At 36.7% G+C, this 11,780-nt stretch overlaps 1 protein-coding gene across 1 annotated transcript; it reads right to left on the bottom strand.

Annotated features, from left to right (window-relative positions):
* Positions 1 to 5,943: 5,943 nt before the first annotated feature.
* LOC145777410 (adenosine receptor A2b-like) lies at positions 5,944 to 10,818 on the bottom strand. Its single transcript, XM_082588778.1, has 7 exons — positions 10,733 to 10,818; positions 10,306 to 10,434; positions 9,655 to 9,787; positions 8,837 to 8,965; positions 8,193 to 8,332; positions 7,747 to 7,976; positions 5,944 to 6,359 (listed from the first exon to the last, which is right to left on the bottom strand). Exons 1-7 carry the CDS (start codon positions 10,816 to 10,818, stop codon positions 6,058 to 6,060), a joined length of 1,149 nt encoding a protein of 382 aa, XP_082444904.1. The 3' UTR covers positions 5,944 to 6,057.
* Between the last annotated feature and the right edge of the window lie 962 nt (positions 10,819 to 11,780).

Genomic DNA, 11,780 nt, shown 5'->3' with positions numbered 1-11,780 from the left:
CCAACTTGAACTGATTGATCTTCAAGAGAAAAAGGATTTGAAAGCAAAGTATTTAAAAATGAATCTTGGCGATTTTTACCGAAAACATTTCAACTAAGATGACTTTCCACATTTCAAAAATCCATGGCTTCAAAAATGGCACTTTTTGGCTCAACGTATTTGTGCGAACATTTTTTCTAAAACGGGCGTCATGAAATCTCCCTATTGATCGGTTCTGACAGACCAACACTTGGAAAATGGACTTCGAATTGCGATCACTTCCATTAAAGTAAATTTGGAAAAAGCCGTCAGGAAAAGAAGCCAGCTGCAAACTTCTCACTGAGCTCGTTTAAAGACAGTGTGACAATAAATTTGAATAGCAGTTTTCTTCAGAAATTTATGCGTCCTAACTTATTATTTCTGGAAGGAGATAACCCCTAATATAAGAATAACATGAATAACAAGAAAAACTACTCTTTTGTGCCTGCAACTACTAGAAATCATATGTTAAATAAACGTGCGGCCCGCGGTTTCACCCAATTATTTATATCTGGCCCTCCTGTAACAAAGGTTGCACACCCCGGCTTTAGACCAATAGTGCCTCACACATTGACGTTTTGCACTAGTCGTACAATACCTTACCAACTCACCACAGAGAAACAAATTATCCTTCCCACCCATGGTGACGTCACAGCGGTGTTGCCGTTTTTATTTTCGCAATTGAATGAGTGCCAGATTCGCCGAATGTGAACGACAGTTTGCAAGCTTGTAACTTAGTAGCCTGTTGATATTTTTTACGATTTGCTGGTCAGGGAAGTTTGTTAGTTTCATCTCTTTGGTATCTTAGGTAAATTTAGCGAATTTATTTTTCTGTCAGAGGCACTTTAAGCCTTTTAATAAATATCACAAATGTATATTTTGCAATGTTTATCATTTCAACTGCAAAGGGTCACGGAAAATTTTAGGAGATTAGTAGAAGTCGTGAGCAAAAAAGTTTGTGAAGCCCTGCACTGCAGAAAATTATCATACCCCTTTAAAACAATGCTTGTAATGCCAGCGCAACTTTTTCGCTCTCTTATTGTTTACATTCATTGGTTTTAGTTTCTGCATTTTTTCTTTATTTTTTGGTCTGATTAAACAGCTTCATTAACATAAGTTTAACATTCTTCATAATTTGTTCATCAGGCTGTTTCAAGTGTGTTAAGAACAACTGGTTTCAGTTCTTGAATAAATGTAAATTAATTCCATTTTTCTTATAAATAACTTTTGGAGAATGTCCAACAGTTTATCCAGAATGCCACAAATGATGGTCTAACGATTGTAAAAATGAAAGGACAGTCAGCACAGGCAGAGAGTATACTTTGATGTAAAGGTTAAAGCGTGATTTCTTGCTTACTTTTTCTCTAAAACATTTCAATTTGCGTGTTTGGAACGGCGGCCAAACTACGTCCTTGAAAATCAAAACACCTGACAGACCTTTTGTTAATGTTTCTAACAATAACGGTTTCTTTGAAGAGAAAGCGTAGTTTAGTTTGTTTAGCCTGTCAAGAGTCAAATCTTGATCTCAATGTGCTTTGCTGCAAACGAATAAAACTTTATTTTTTGTCTGATTTGCTCTATGAAAGTCCCAGACGTAAAACCAGACGTTTCTTTACATTGATTCAACGTCTGCAATACAGCAGAAATTTATAAAACTGAAGGCTTTTTGCAGTCCATATATTGAGAAGCTATCAAAAAAAGATTTGTATTTGCTTGCTATCATTCTGATAGCAGTCTTCTGGAACGCAGTTAAAGAACCATATTCAAGTTTTTAAATTTTACAAGCTTGTAAAGAGCATCTAAAGACTTTCAAGAACTAAGATTTTCGTTCAGGGATATCTAAAGAAGGGGATACGAAGACTTTTATTACGTCTGATAATAGAAGGGCTATTGTTTATCGTAAATAATCTCTGTTTATCGTAAAATGACAATTGGCACCGATAGTAGTTTAATAAATCTTGTTACGATAACCTGCGTTGCGCTGTTAGCATCAGGCCTGGATACTCACTGCATGCTCATGGTTACTTGTTAATTTAACTACCCGTATACTTGCTTTACATCTAGCCTACCGCAAAGGCTTTGTTCAGAAAAAAAACTTACTGGTAACTTTTCACTGTCTTTCCAAACAAGTATTCTTTAAATATACTCTATGTAACATTTACTAATTGTCTTCTGTAGCTGACTGTACCAGTTGCACTACAAAACTTTCTGCAATTTTGAAAAAAACCGCATGTTTCACGCGCTGCAAACTACCGCCCTGGTAGTGTCATCAGAATAAGGCAATGGCTGTGAGCCTTCGTATCCCCTTCTCTAGATATCCCTGTTTTCGTTGCACAGATTCAGTTATGTCAAGCTAGTTTTTTCAAATATCCGTACAGACTAGGCTACGCGATTAAAGAAATCTTGTTTAGACCTATCCTTTAAAAATGCATTCTTGGGTCTCTAATTCATTCAAAGACTAACTCTCTTGTAAAACAGTTCTCTGCGGACACATCAATGTCAATCATGGTCGCCACCGCAAACGATGAAACAGGAAACATGCACAATTTTCAAAGAAAAGCAAAGACAATAAATAAAAATCCAATACAACGCTTTTAACCAACTACAACACAACCTTGCACTTAGGCTTACTCAGTTAACAATTTTGTATTTGTTTGATTTGTATTTATTGTCAAAATTTTTCAGTTCTAGTAGAAAATAGAGTAATATTTTTTGGAAGATTAATTTTGAAAGGCTTGAAGAGGTTTTACGCCATTGAAGCACGTCCTATCATGAGGTTAACAAATTAAAAATTCCCGCTTGTTAAAGTGTTTGTTTTTCCAATTATTTTATCCACTAGATGCCGCTAAATGTAGAATAATTTTTAATGTGCGTTGCTGAAGCACATGGGCAATGGTAAAGCTTTGGTGACGTAAGCTGCGTTTCTTTATTGTGCCAAATACACTCACAACACATAGGCCAGTATTCCATCGATTCAACACATTACGACATGACCTGATTGAATAAATCATAGATCGTGCCTCTTCGACATTAATATAGGCACTTTTTGAAAAGCTCTATAAAATTTAAAACTGGCAAAACTTGGCAATAAAACTTAGGGCTGGAAAAATCGTATCTCAACAACATTTCAGGTGTGCTTCTGAAATAGACTAGCACAACTTGACACTCAACACCAAGCAAGGACTGCGCACCAATTGGCTTTGAAATTGATGTCTTGGTGCTGGTGGATGATAAACAAACAAAACAAATGGGCCGTTGAAAGCAGAGATCGTTAAACCTTTTTGCTCTGCGACCTTATTTTAAAAAAGAAATTTCTATGTCACCCCGCGACACACAGTTTGAAAAGCCTTGGTTGAAAAGATATTTTGAGCCCAGTAAAAATTATATCTCGAGTCCCCATGGGCAGCATAACAAGAAACCTTCAAAAAAGCAATATACCTTTCAAGGGAGTGAAATAACAAAATTGATAGTAACTTTGTCAGAGGAAGACGTGGCTTGGATGTAAACAAGCTATACTAAATGAATACGCGCTGTTCTTTTATTCAAGTTCCTGAGTGTCTTGGAAAGGTCTCGGGCCTCTAAAATTGTAATGATCCAAAAGTGCTCCTTGGACTACTGTCACAATCAAGGTGCAATGCCTCGCGATGGCTTGCTTTGTATCTTCAACGAGCGTGTTGTTTGGTTGTAGAATTCTGGTGCGATGTGTTATTATCGGTTATGACCTGAAGTAACCTCTGATGACGAAATCTGTATTATGTAACGTGTTTTCTGGAATCATTTTCCCGACGTGACCTTCTAGAGACTTCTGTTGTTTACATTTAAATGCTACGTGACCGAACGATGGTTCTTTATGATGTAACCTTCTCGAAGTTACTGGACTGAACAGCCAACTATAAATAGTGGTGTAGTTTGTGTAATTATTATTATTATGGGAGTTGTATTATGATATGATGATTATTATTGAGTTGGTTATGAGTGTTGTGCTATGAGTTGTGGATTGGTAGTTGATGCAGAAATTAGAGTTATTTGAGAAGCCGTTCGTTAAAGTTCTTCAAGAAGTCAGATTATCATTTCGCTAGTAGAATTATTCGACATTTAATTGACTGCTTTTTGGTTGACCCATCAAACTACGTCATTGAATCTTTCCAAGTCTTTTTCCTGGTAAGAGATAGAAAGAAATCGTGACATTCTGGGGGCTCGTCCGGGAAAAACCGAAAAGGAATATAACCGAAAAACCGAAGCGAAGGAATGCAAGGACAAGTCGTTTTCTCTTTCCAATCAGTCTGGAAAGAATGAGAAAAACACAGAGGACGTTTATCGATGCGGTTGTGCGTTAATGATTCCTGAACCCAAGCTTGGGGAGGAGAAACCGGATGAAGATGTTTGCGGAAAAATAATACCTGAAGATTACCTGCCAGTAGTAGATGGAAAAGTTGGAAACAAAAAGGTAAAAGTTTTACGTGATTCTGGTTCTACTGGTATAATAGTGAGGAGAGATTTGGTTAAAGACAGTCAGTTAACGGGAAAAACTGGCCATGTGATAAAGATTAATAACACTTCAATTCAAGGACCGTTAGCGATGATAGACATCGAAACACCATATTGTAGTGGGACTGTGAAAGCGTTATGTTTGCAAAACTCTTTAGTTGATCTTATAATCGGAAATGTTATTGAGAGAAATTCTGAAGTTACTTGTTATTCTTGTGGCAAGAAAGGTCACTTTGCTCGAGATTGTTCTGCAGATAATCAGCAACGATCTCACGATGACGGATATTACGAGCGCGATGAACCGAGGAGAAGAGGCAGGCGACGACCATTTGGAGTTTGCTATAGATGCGGTAGACGCGGACACTTCGCCAGGGAGTGCGTTGCTGACGGCGGACATTCGGAAAACAGACGTTGCCGTGACAACCATTGCTACCGATGTGTAGAGATTGGACACATAGCCAGGAGCTGCCCTTTTGATGAAAAGGCTTGCTACAATTGTCATAAAGAAGGTCATCTCGCCAAGGACTGTCCGGAGAGGAGGTGTTTCCGATGTAGGAAGATGGGTCATCTTGCTCGCCGGTGCATTGAAAACATTGCGGACGTTGGAACTTTCGCAGAAAACGTAACTATTGTTTTGAGAAAGCTATCGTTGGTAGATCATGCAACGATGGACTTATGAGAATTGATTATTGAGTAATTAATTGTTTTGTGGTGTGTTTTGTATTGATTGTGTTGTTATATTGTTTGCAACAATATTCTAAGGGGGGGCGTATGTCACAATCAAGGTGCAATGCCTCGCGATGGCTTGCTTTGTATCTTCAACGAGCGTGTTGTTTGGTTGTAGAATTCTGGTGCGATGTGTTATTATCGGTTATGACCTGAAGTAACCTCTGATGACGAAATCTGTATTATGTAACGTGTTTTCTGGAATCATTTTCCCTACGTGACCTTCTAGAGACTTCTGTTGTTTACATTTAAATGCTACGTGACCGAACGATGGTTCTTTATGATGTAACCTTCTCGAAGTTACTGGACTGAACAGCCAACTATAAATAGTGGTGTAGTTTGTGTAATTATTATTATTATGGGAGTTGTATTATGATATGATGATTATTATTGAGTTGGTTATGAGAGTTGTGCTATGAGTTGTGGATTGGTAGTTGATGCAGAAATTAGAGTTATTTGAGAAGCCGTTCGTTAAAGTTCTTCAAGAAGTCAGATTATCATTTCGCTAGTAGAATTATTCGACATTTAATTGACTGCTTTTCGGTTGACCCATCAAACTACGTCATTGAATCTTTCCAAGTCTTTTTCCTGGTAAGAGATAGAAAGAAATCGTGACCTGTCAATTCAATTCAATTTCAATTCAATTTATTTTTTCTTTGTCGGAAAACAACAGCAACGACAAAGTTACAAATAGTGAACGGGAACAAAAGGAAAAGGTGGCAAAACCACAGAAGATGATGATCCTGCAAAGCAGCAATACGGTACAGCAGCCATCAGCAAACTTTAAGCTTAGCCTATTACAAATTGTGGCTTTAGAAAAAGTTTTCATTCTCCCAATTCGTTGTCAGTTGAAACAACAGCAACCGTTTGAATCTTTGTCTTTAAGGTTGTTGTAGCGCTTGTGCTGTTTGTGGCTGACTGACTCTCGCTTTCTGGGCAGCAGCACAGCTTCTCTTCTAGAAACTTCTTTGTGTGTCGACGCATTTTTGAAGAGCCGAGGTTGTAGAAAATAGGGTTGAGGCATTCCGAAAATCGAATGAAATAATACTCGATCATTCCAAACCAATAATCGAACTGTCTGTTATATCTGGTGTTTGGACGAGGCTGAACTGACCAGAACTCATAAGCTGAAACAGACGACAAGGTTAGATTGGGCAATAATCATAGGCCTACACATAAAATAGATTTTATTAATTATCAACATGTCATATAAACCTGGTAGTAAGCCTAAAGTTATCAGTGGCGGATCTATAGTTGGTAGCTTTAAGATGGGCGATTACAACAAAACACAATGATGTGTAGGTCTGCATTTATCTGACCTTGTAAATACACGGTGGATAAAGTTACTTATTGGTGTTTAAGGTGGGGCTATATCTTCCCTTTGGATCCGCCACTAAAAGCTATACATAACAATGTCTACAATAAGTGGTTCATCAGTTGAGTCTAACTAGGTCATAGCTGCAAGCTAAATTAAATAGATTTATCCATGTCTTTCAGCTTAAAACATAAAAATGTTTGAACTTTTCACAAAGGGATTCCGGCTCCCGCCACCATACCAGCATGTAGCCTACTTCATAATTAATTCAAAACTTAGTAGTTTACAAATCTAACTTCGTCAACTTATAGACATAAAGATGCAATTCTGCTGTGAAGATTGTCATTATTCTAAATGGTTTAAGAGGCTGTCTATAACAGACGTTCGTAATCAGAGGAATTTACAAATTGCGGACTTTTTATTGATATGCGGGAAGGTGACTAGTCCTCACACCCTTTGGTCGACGTTGCCTTACGTGGGAGCTCCCAATGTTGGGGGTGCTCAGCGGAGGCAAGTCGACCCCTGTGTTCCACCAGAAACAACTTAGGTTTGTGGCACCTAAATAGAGAAAAATCCCGAAAGTGGATTAAGCTGTTTCGTGCCACATAACACCCCACCAGTGTCTGAGGGCTGGGTTTGCCCGAGACACGCAAAGGTAGAGTGCCCTGCGTTGTTCTGAACGTTGGGGGTCACCAGTGCGGGGGAGGGTAACTAGTTCTCGCATCCTTTGGTCGACGTTGCCTTATGTGGGATTTTTTTTACATGGTTTTTTTTTTGTGGTATTTTTTTTTTCTATTTTGCGCAACTTTTCTTTTTTTGTGGTAGATCCCGATGTTGGGGGTGCTCAGCAAAGTCGAGTCGAGTGTCGACCCCTGTGTTCTGCCAGAAACAACTTAGGTTTGTGGTACGTAAATAGAGCAAAATCCCGAAAGCGGATTAAGCTGTTTCGTGCCATAGATACAGTACGAACATTTTGCGGACATGGGAAGAGAGGGTCATTTTTTGCAATTTTATGAGGACATCTATTATGGACAGCCCCTAATCAAAAACAATTTAGAATCTTTCTGCAAAACCAACATATACTTTTCAATGTTTTGCTGCTGTACGTTACTTGGTGTAATGGCACGGACTCTAAATTTTAAATAAACTAAACTAAATCTAATCTACTACTGCAGTGCACATGTGTCTATAGAGTCTACCTGTGAAGGGAATGTAGCCAATGAGGTAAGATATCACGATGAGAAAGACTTGCAATACTGCCTGACGTTCTTTTTGGCGTTGCTTTTGCCCATTTGTTGCATATTTCAACTTCCTTGATCGTTTGCACACAGAGATGCAGAGACAAATTGATATTATCACCATGGCGGCCGTGGGAGTATATAGCAATACGGGGTATGCCAATTTCTGGTAGGTGGTGTATTGCTGGTACCTGTGCATTAAGGGAGAAACTTTCTTGTTATAACAATCTTAAAATATTTCTTAGTCGGCTAGCTTCGTAGCATTAATGCATAATCTCATTAATCTGTAAGTAGGTCTACCGACAATAAAAAAAAGCCCCTAAAGACGTTTTCAACATAATTGCAGCTTACAACATTTTTGTTTGTAATACTTTTATGGAATTTTATCTATAACGCAGGATCCTTACCATTCAAGAGTAACAGTACAAGCAGGCCATCTAGCATTGGGCTCGTCACTGGATCTATCAATCGATCTTGCATCAAAAAAGATGAAAAATGGAATAAATCCGAGAAGAAACGACAAAGTCCACATTGCTGCTATCAACATCTTGAAAACATAAAAGTTGAATTTAAATAGCGGAAAATTCGCATTGAAGACAACAAGATGAGGTTCATTTTTAACAGATTTATAGAGCAAGACTGTGAACATGCTTTCATTTCGTACTAGTTCAGTGAGAAAATGGACATTAAATAACTGTTCAAGGTTAAATAGTATTAACTATGTAAAGATGGTTTACTTTATATGGAGCTATAAGCAGCCTAAGATAACGTTATAAAACATTTCAAAAAGTTGATTGATTTCGTTTATTTCTTATCTCGTTTGTAACTGGACTTAAACCAACTAAAGCTGAAAATTTAGTGTTTCTAAAAATTTTATTAAGATTTATCAATCCAATTTGTAAGTTTAAAAACAACCTTATGAAATTACGATTTTTGGTTAAGTCTGTTGCAGTAAAAATAAGGATTGCTCATAATTTATCAGTCATATTAACTTATTGTCTTTAAAGGTAATCAAAAGATTTAAAATTTTAATAAGCTTTGTGTTGCTCACCTTTGCGTGTTTCAACTTAATTTTTGAAAATGTAATCGGGAATTGACAGGAAAGATATCGAAGGATCGCAAATGAGAGAATATGCCAGGCAGTAACGTAATTGGTCATTAAATCACTCGCCCAATAAAACTGCAAAGAAACAGATAGAAATATAACAACTTCATAACTCAACAAAGATTATTAAAGCTAAGTATGTTAAGTAGTTTATTTAACCCTTCAACTACCAACGGGTCTTTAAAATACCCTAACTTTTGACAAACTGACAATTATTTAGTGTAACGATGCCAAGATAGCACAATCTGTTCACTTTACATTAATATAAGGCCTCAAAGCATTGAATTAACGTAAAAAGGGTGAATTTTGTTTCAGAAAATTATATTTAGAAGAATCATCTGTGCTTTTCCAATATCGAGTTAATCATGATGAATTGTAAGAACATAATGTGTGACGTTCAAAAAAATGACGCAAAGTGATTGTTTTATCTCAGAGTGCATAAGCTACGACATTAACTATAAATGCAAAAGTGGAATTGTTTTGTCTCTACAAACAACACCTACTATTCAAAACACAACGTGTTACCTGATGATTAGGTTACCTCTTCAAAACAACATTGTGTAATTGCGAAAACAAAGAAAAAAAAAATGTTGCTAAATTTCTATTGATAGGTTTCTGTTCAAAGGTGGATTACGATTAAAAATGAACAAGTTTATAAAGGAAATGAAAATGACAGTTGTGTCTGTATAAATAATTACTGTAGCAGCATAAATGTTATTTTGACTGGTTGTTAGGAAAAATGTAGTTTTATACATATCGCCTACTCTGCAAAAAGGTGAAGGCAGTGGATCCCATACATCAAATCCCCATGTTCTTCTATAGAGAAACAACCAACTGATCATGGCCGACCATAAGTCGGAAACGCAGAGAGACACGATGAAGCTCATGAAGATATTTCTAGAAAAAAATAAATGTTGAAAAGAGAAATTCTTGGAGATGAAAATCTCATTTTAAGTTTTTATCAAGAGATTTTATTCGAGGCAAGTACTCTATTCTGTCTTGAGGATTCTACGGTTGTGTCGTAACACTTGCTTTAGATAGGCCACCAACTGAAATAAAAGCACACCCCTACACAAAGCAAACTTTTATCTGAAACTCATAAACAAAATCAAATAAAATTTTTGGTTTTTCCGGATTAAAGGTACGCATGAAAGCTAAAAAATGGTTTATTTATTGAAATAGTGAAAAAAAAAAACTATTTGAGGCAGAAATAAATCGCTTAGTTTAGCAAATAAAATACCTTGCTCTGTTTCAAAACAGTTAGATGTGACGTTGATAAATCCTGGCATAAGAACAAAAATGTAGCTTAAATTTCAGAATCGGAATTTCTAGAATCTTAACCCTACAATACAATCGTGATACAGTTTCTAACCGGGTACACCAATGTAGTCTAACCACCTACTTCAAGCACTTACTTCAGTTTGGGGCTTCTGGTAATGACCACAATGGTGAGGATGTTGCCTACCAATCCGAGAACTAAGAAGGTGAGCAATATAACAGCGGATACTATAATGGCGGTATCCGTGAACGGACGCTCGTAAGGTCTGAAATGCAATAAAAAAAATAAAAAAAATTCACGATTACGTTGAGTCAAAAAGTATTCTAGTAAAGCTAACAATCAATATTTGTCTAAGCCGCATTGGAAACCTGAGTAGAGTTGGCACTTACAACAAAATAAGATATTTTTATTTATCTGTTGCAAATTACAAATCAACAGTTTCATGTCGAGCAATCTAATTTAAGATACATTTTTTTTCAACATGCCAAGCAACTTACAACAACTATCAAACTTCATTGCAGTCAATCAAAGTACGATAATATAAAATATTGTAGTATACTTACTGTGCTGTGGTCAAGTTTAGATATGTGTTGTTTTCTCTCATGAAAGTTTCGAAAGGCTTGGAAGTCATGGCAACAGTTGAAGACATTTCAGCTTTTTGGAAAAACCTTGATCGTACTTACTGTATTCCAACATGTGCCACTCTCCGTATTTCCTCCTAGGGTCTTACTCTTAGTTATAAATTTTTGTTTAAAAAATTCTGTGAAGGGAAATGGGTATACAATCAACTGTTGCTGTTGTGATTCGGCATTTTCGTATCTACCAGAAAGTTTATTAAAAATGCATTTAATAGACTACTGACCGGGGTCTAAAATACCGTCTTATATAACGATCAACATAATATAAGTATTTTTAAGTTATTTTTATTCACCCCGATGATAAGTCTACGTACACTTCTAAATTTATTCTCCTTGTCAAACACAATTTGAACAACTGGAATTGGATGCAGAATGTTTTTGGTTTTGATGGTCTTATCTGGACAGAAAATTCTTGATAGGAAAAAGGATCTGTATATTTTTTCTTTTGATTGAACCTCTAGGAAAAAGGAAGTGGCTGATAATCTTCAGTTTTTTAGTTTGCGAGACGTCTATGACGTAAGGCAACTTTTCCAAAATTTATCTCCCCATTTTGATAGTTTCTTTTTTTCCGTATAAGTTCTTACCGTTTTAGAGTGGTATTGTAGTCAGTCTATGATAGACATGTAGCGCAACCAAGCCATCATTGCCTCTGCAAGGTTGGTGAAAGCTCTTATGTCGTATTGCTTTGTGCTGTATGGGTATAGCCTAGTTTGTAGTTGAGCAAGATATGTTATGCGGTTTGAGTTTCGCGTCACAAAGATAGACTGCTGTTTTCTGCACTCCAACAAACATACTTTCAAAAAATACTTCTTCGCAGTTTAAAACTGATTTAGGGAGAACCAACTTTGGGGAAGCAAATTAACCCAAGCTGTCCACCGATTTATTGAAGTTGCTGGTGATTATTGTTTTCAATCTTTGTGACTTAAATTTAAACTGATAAATAAGTTACGACTCCCGTTCACATGTAGGCTAC

The sequence above is a fragment of the Aplidium turbinatum genome, chromosome 9, assembly GCF_918807975.1.
Source record: "Aplidium turbinatum chromosome 9, kaAplTurb1.1, whole genome shotgun sequence".
In the NCBI taxonomy this organism is placed as follows: domain Eukaryota; kingdom Metazoa; phylum Chordata; class Ascidiacea; order Aplousobranchia; family Polyclinidae; genus Aplidium; species Aplidium turbinatum.
This window is presented reverse-complemented; position numbering and strand designations above follow the sequence as displayed.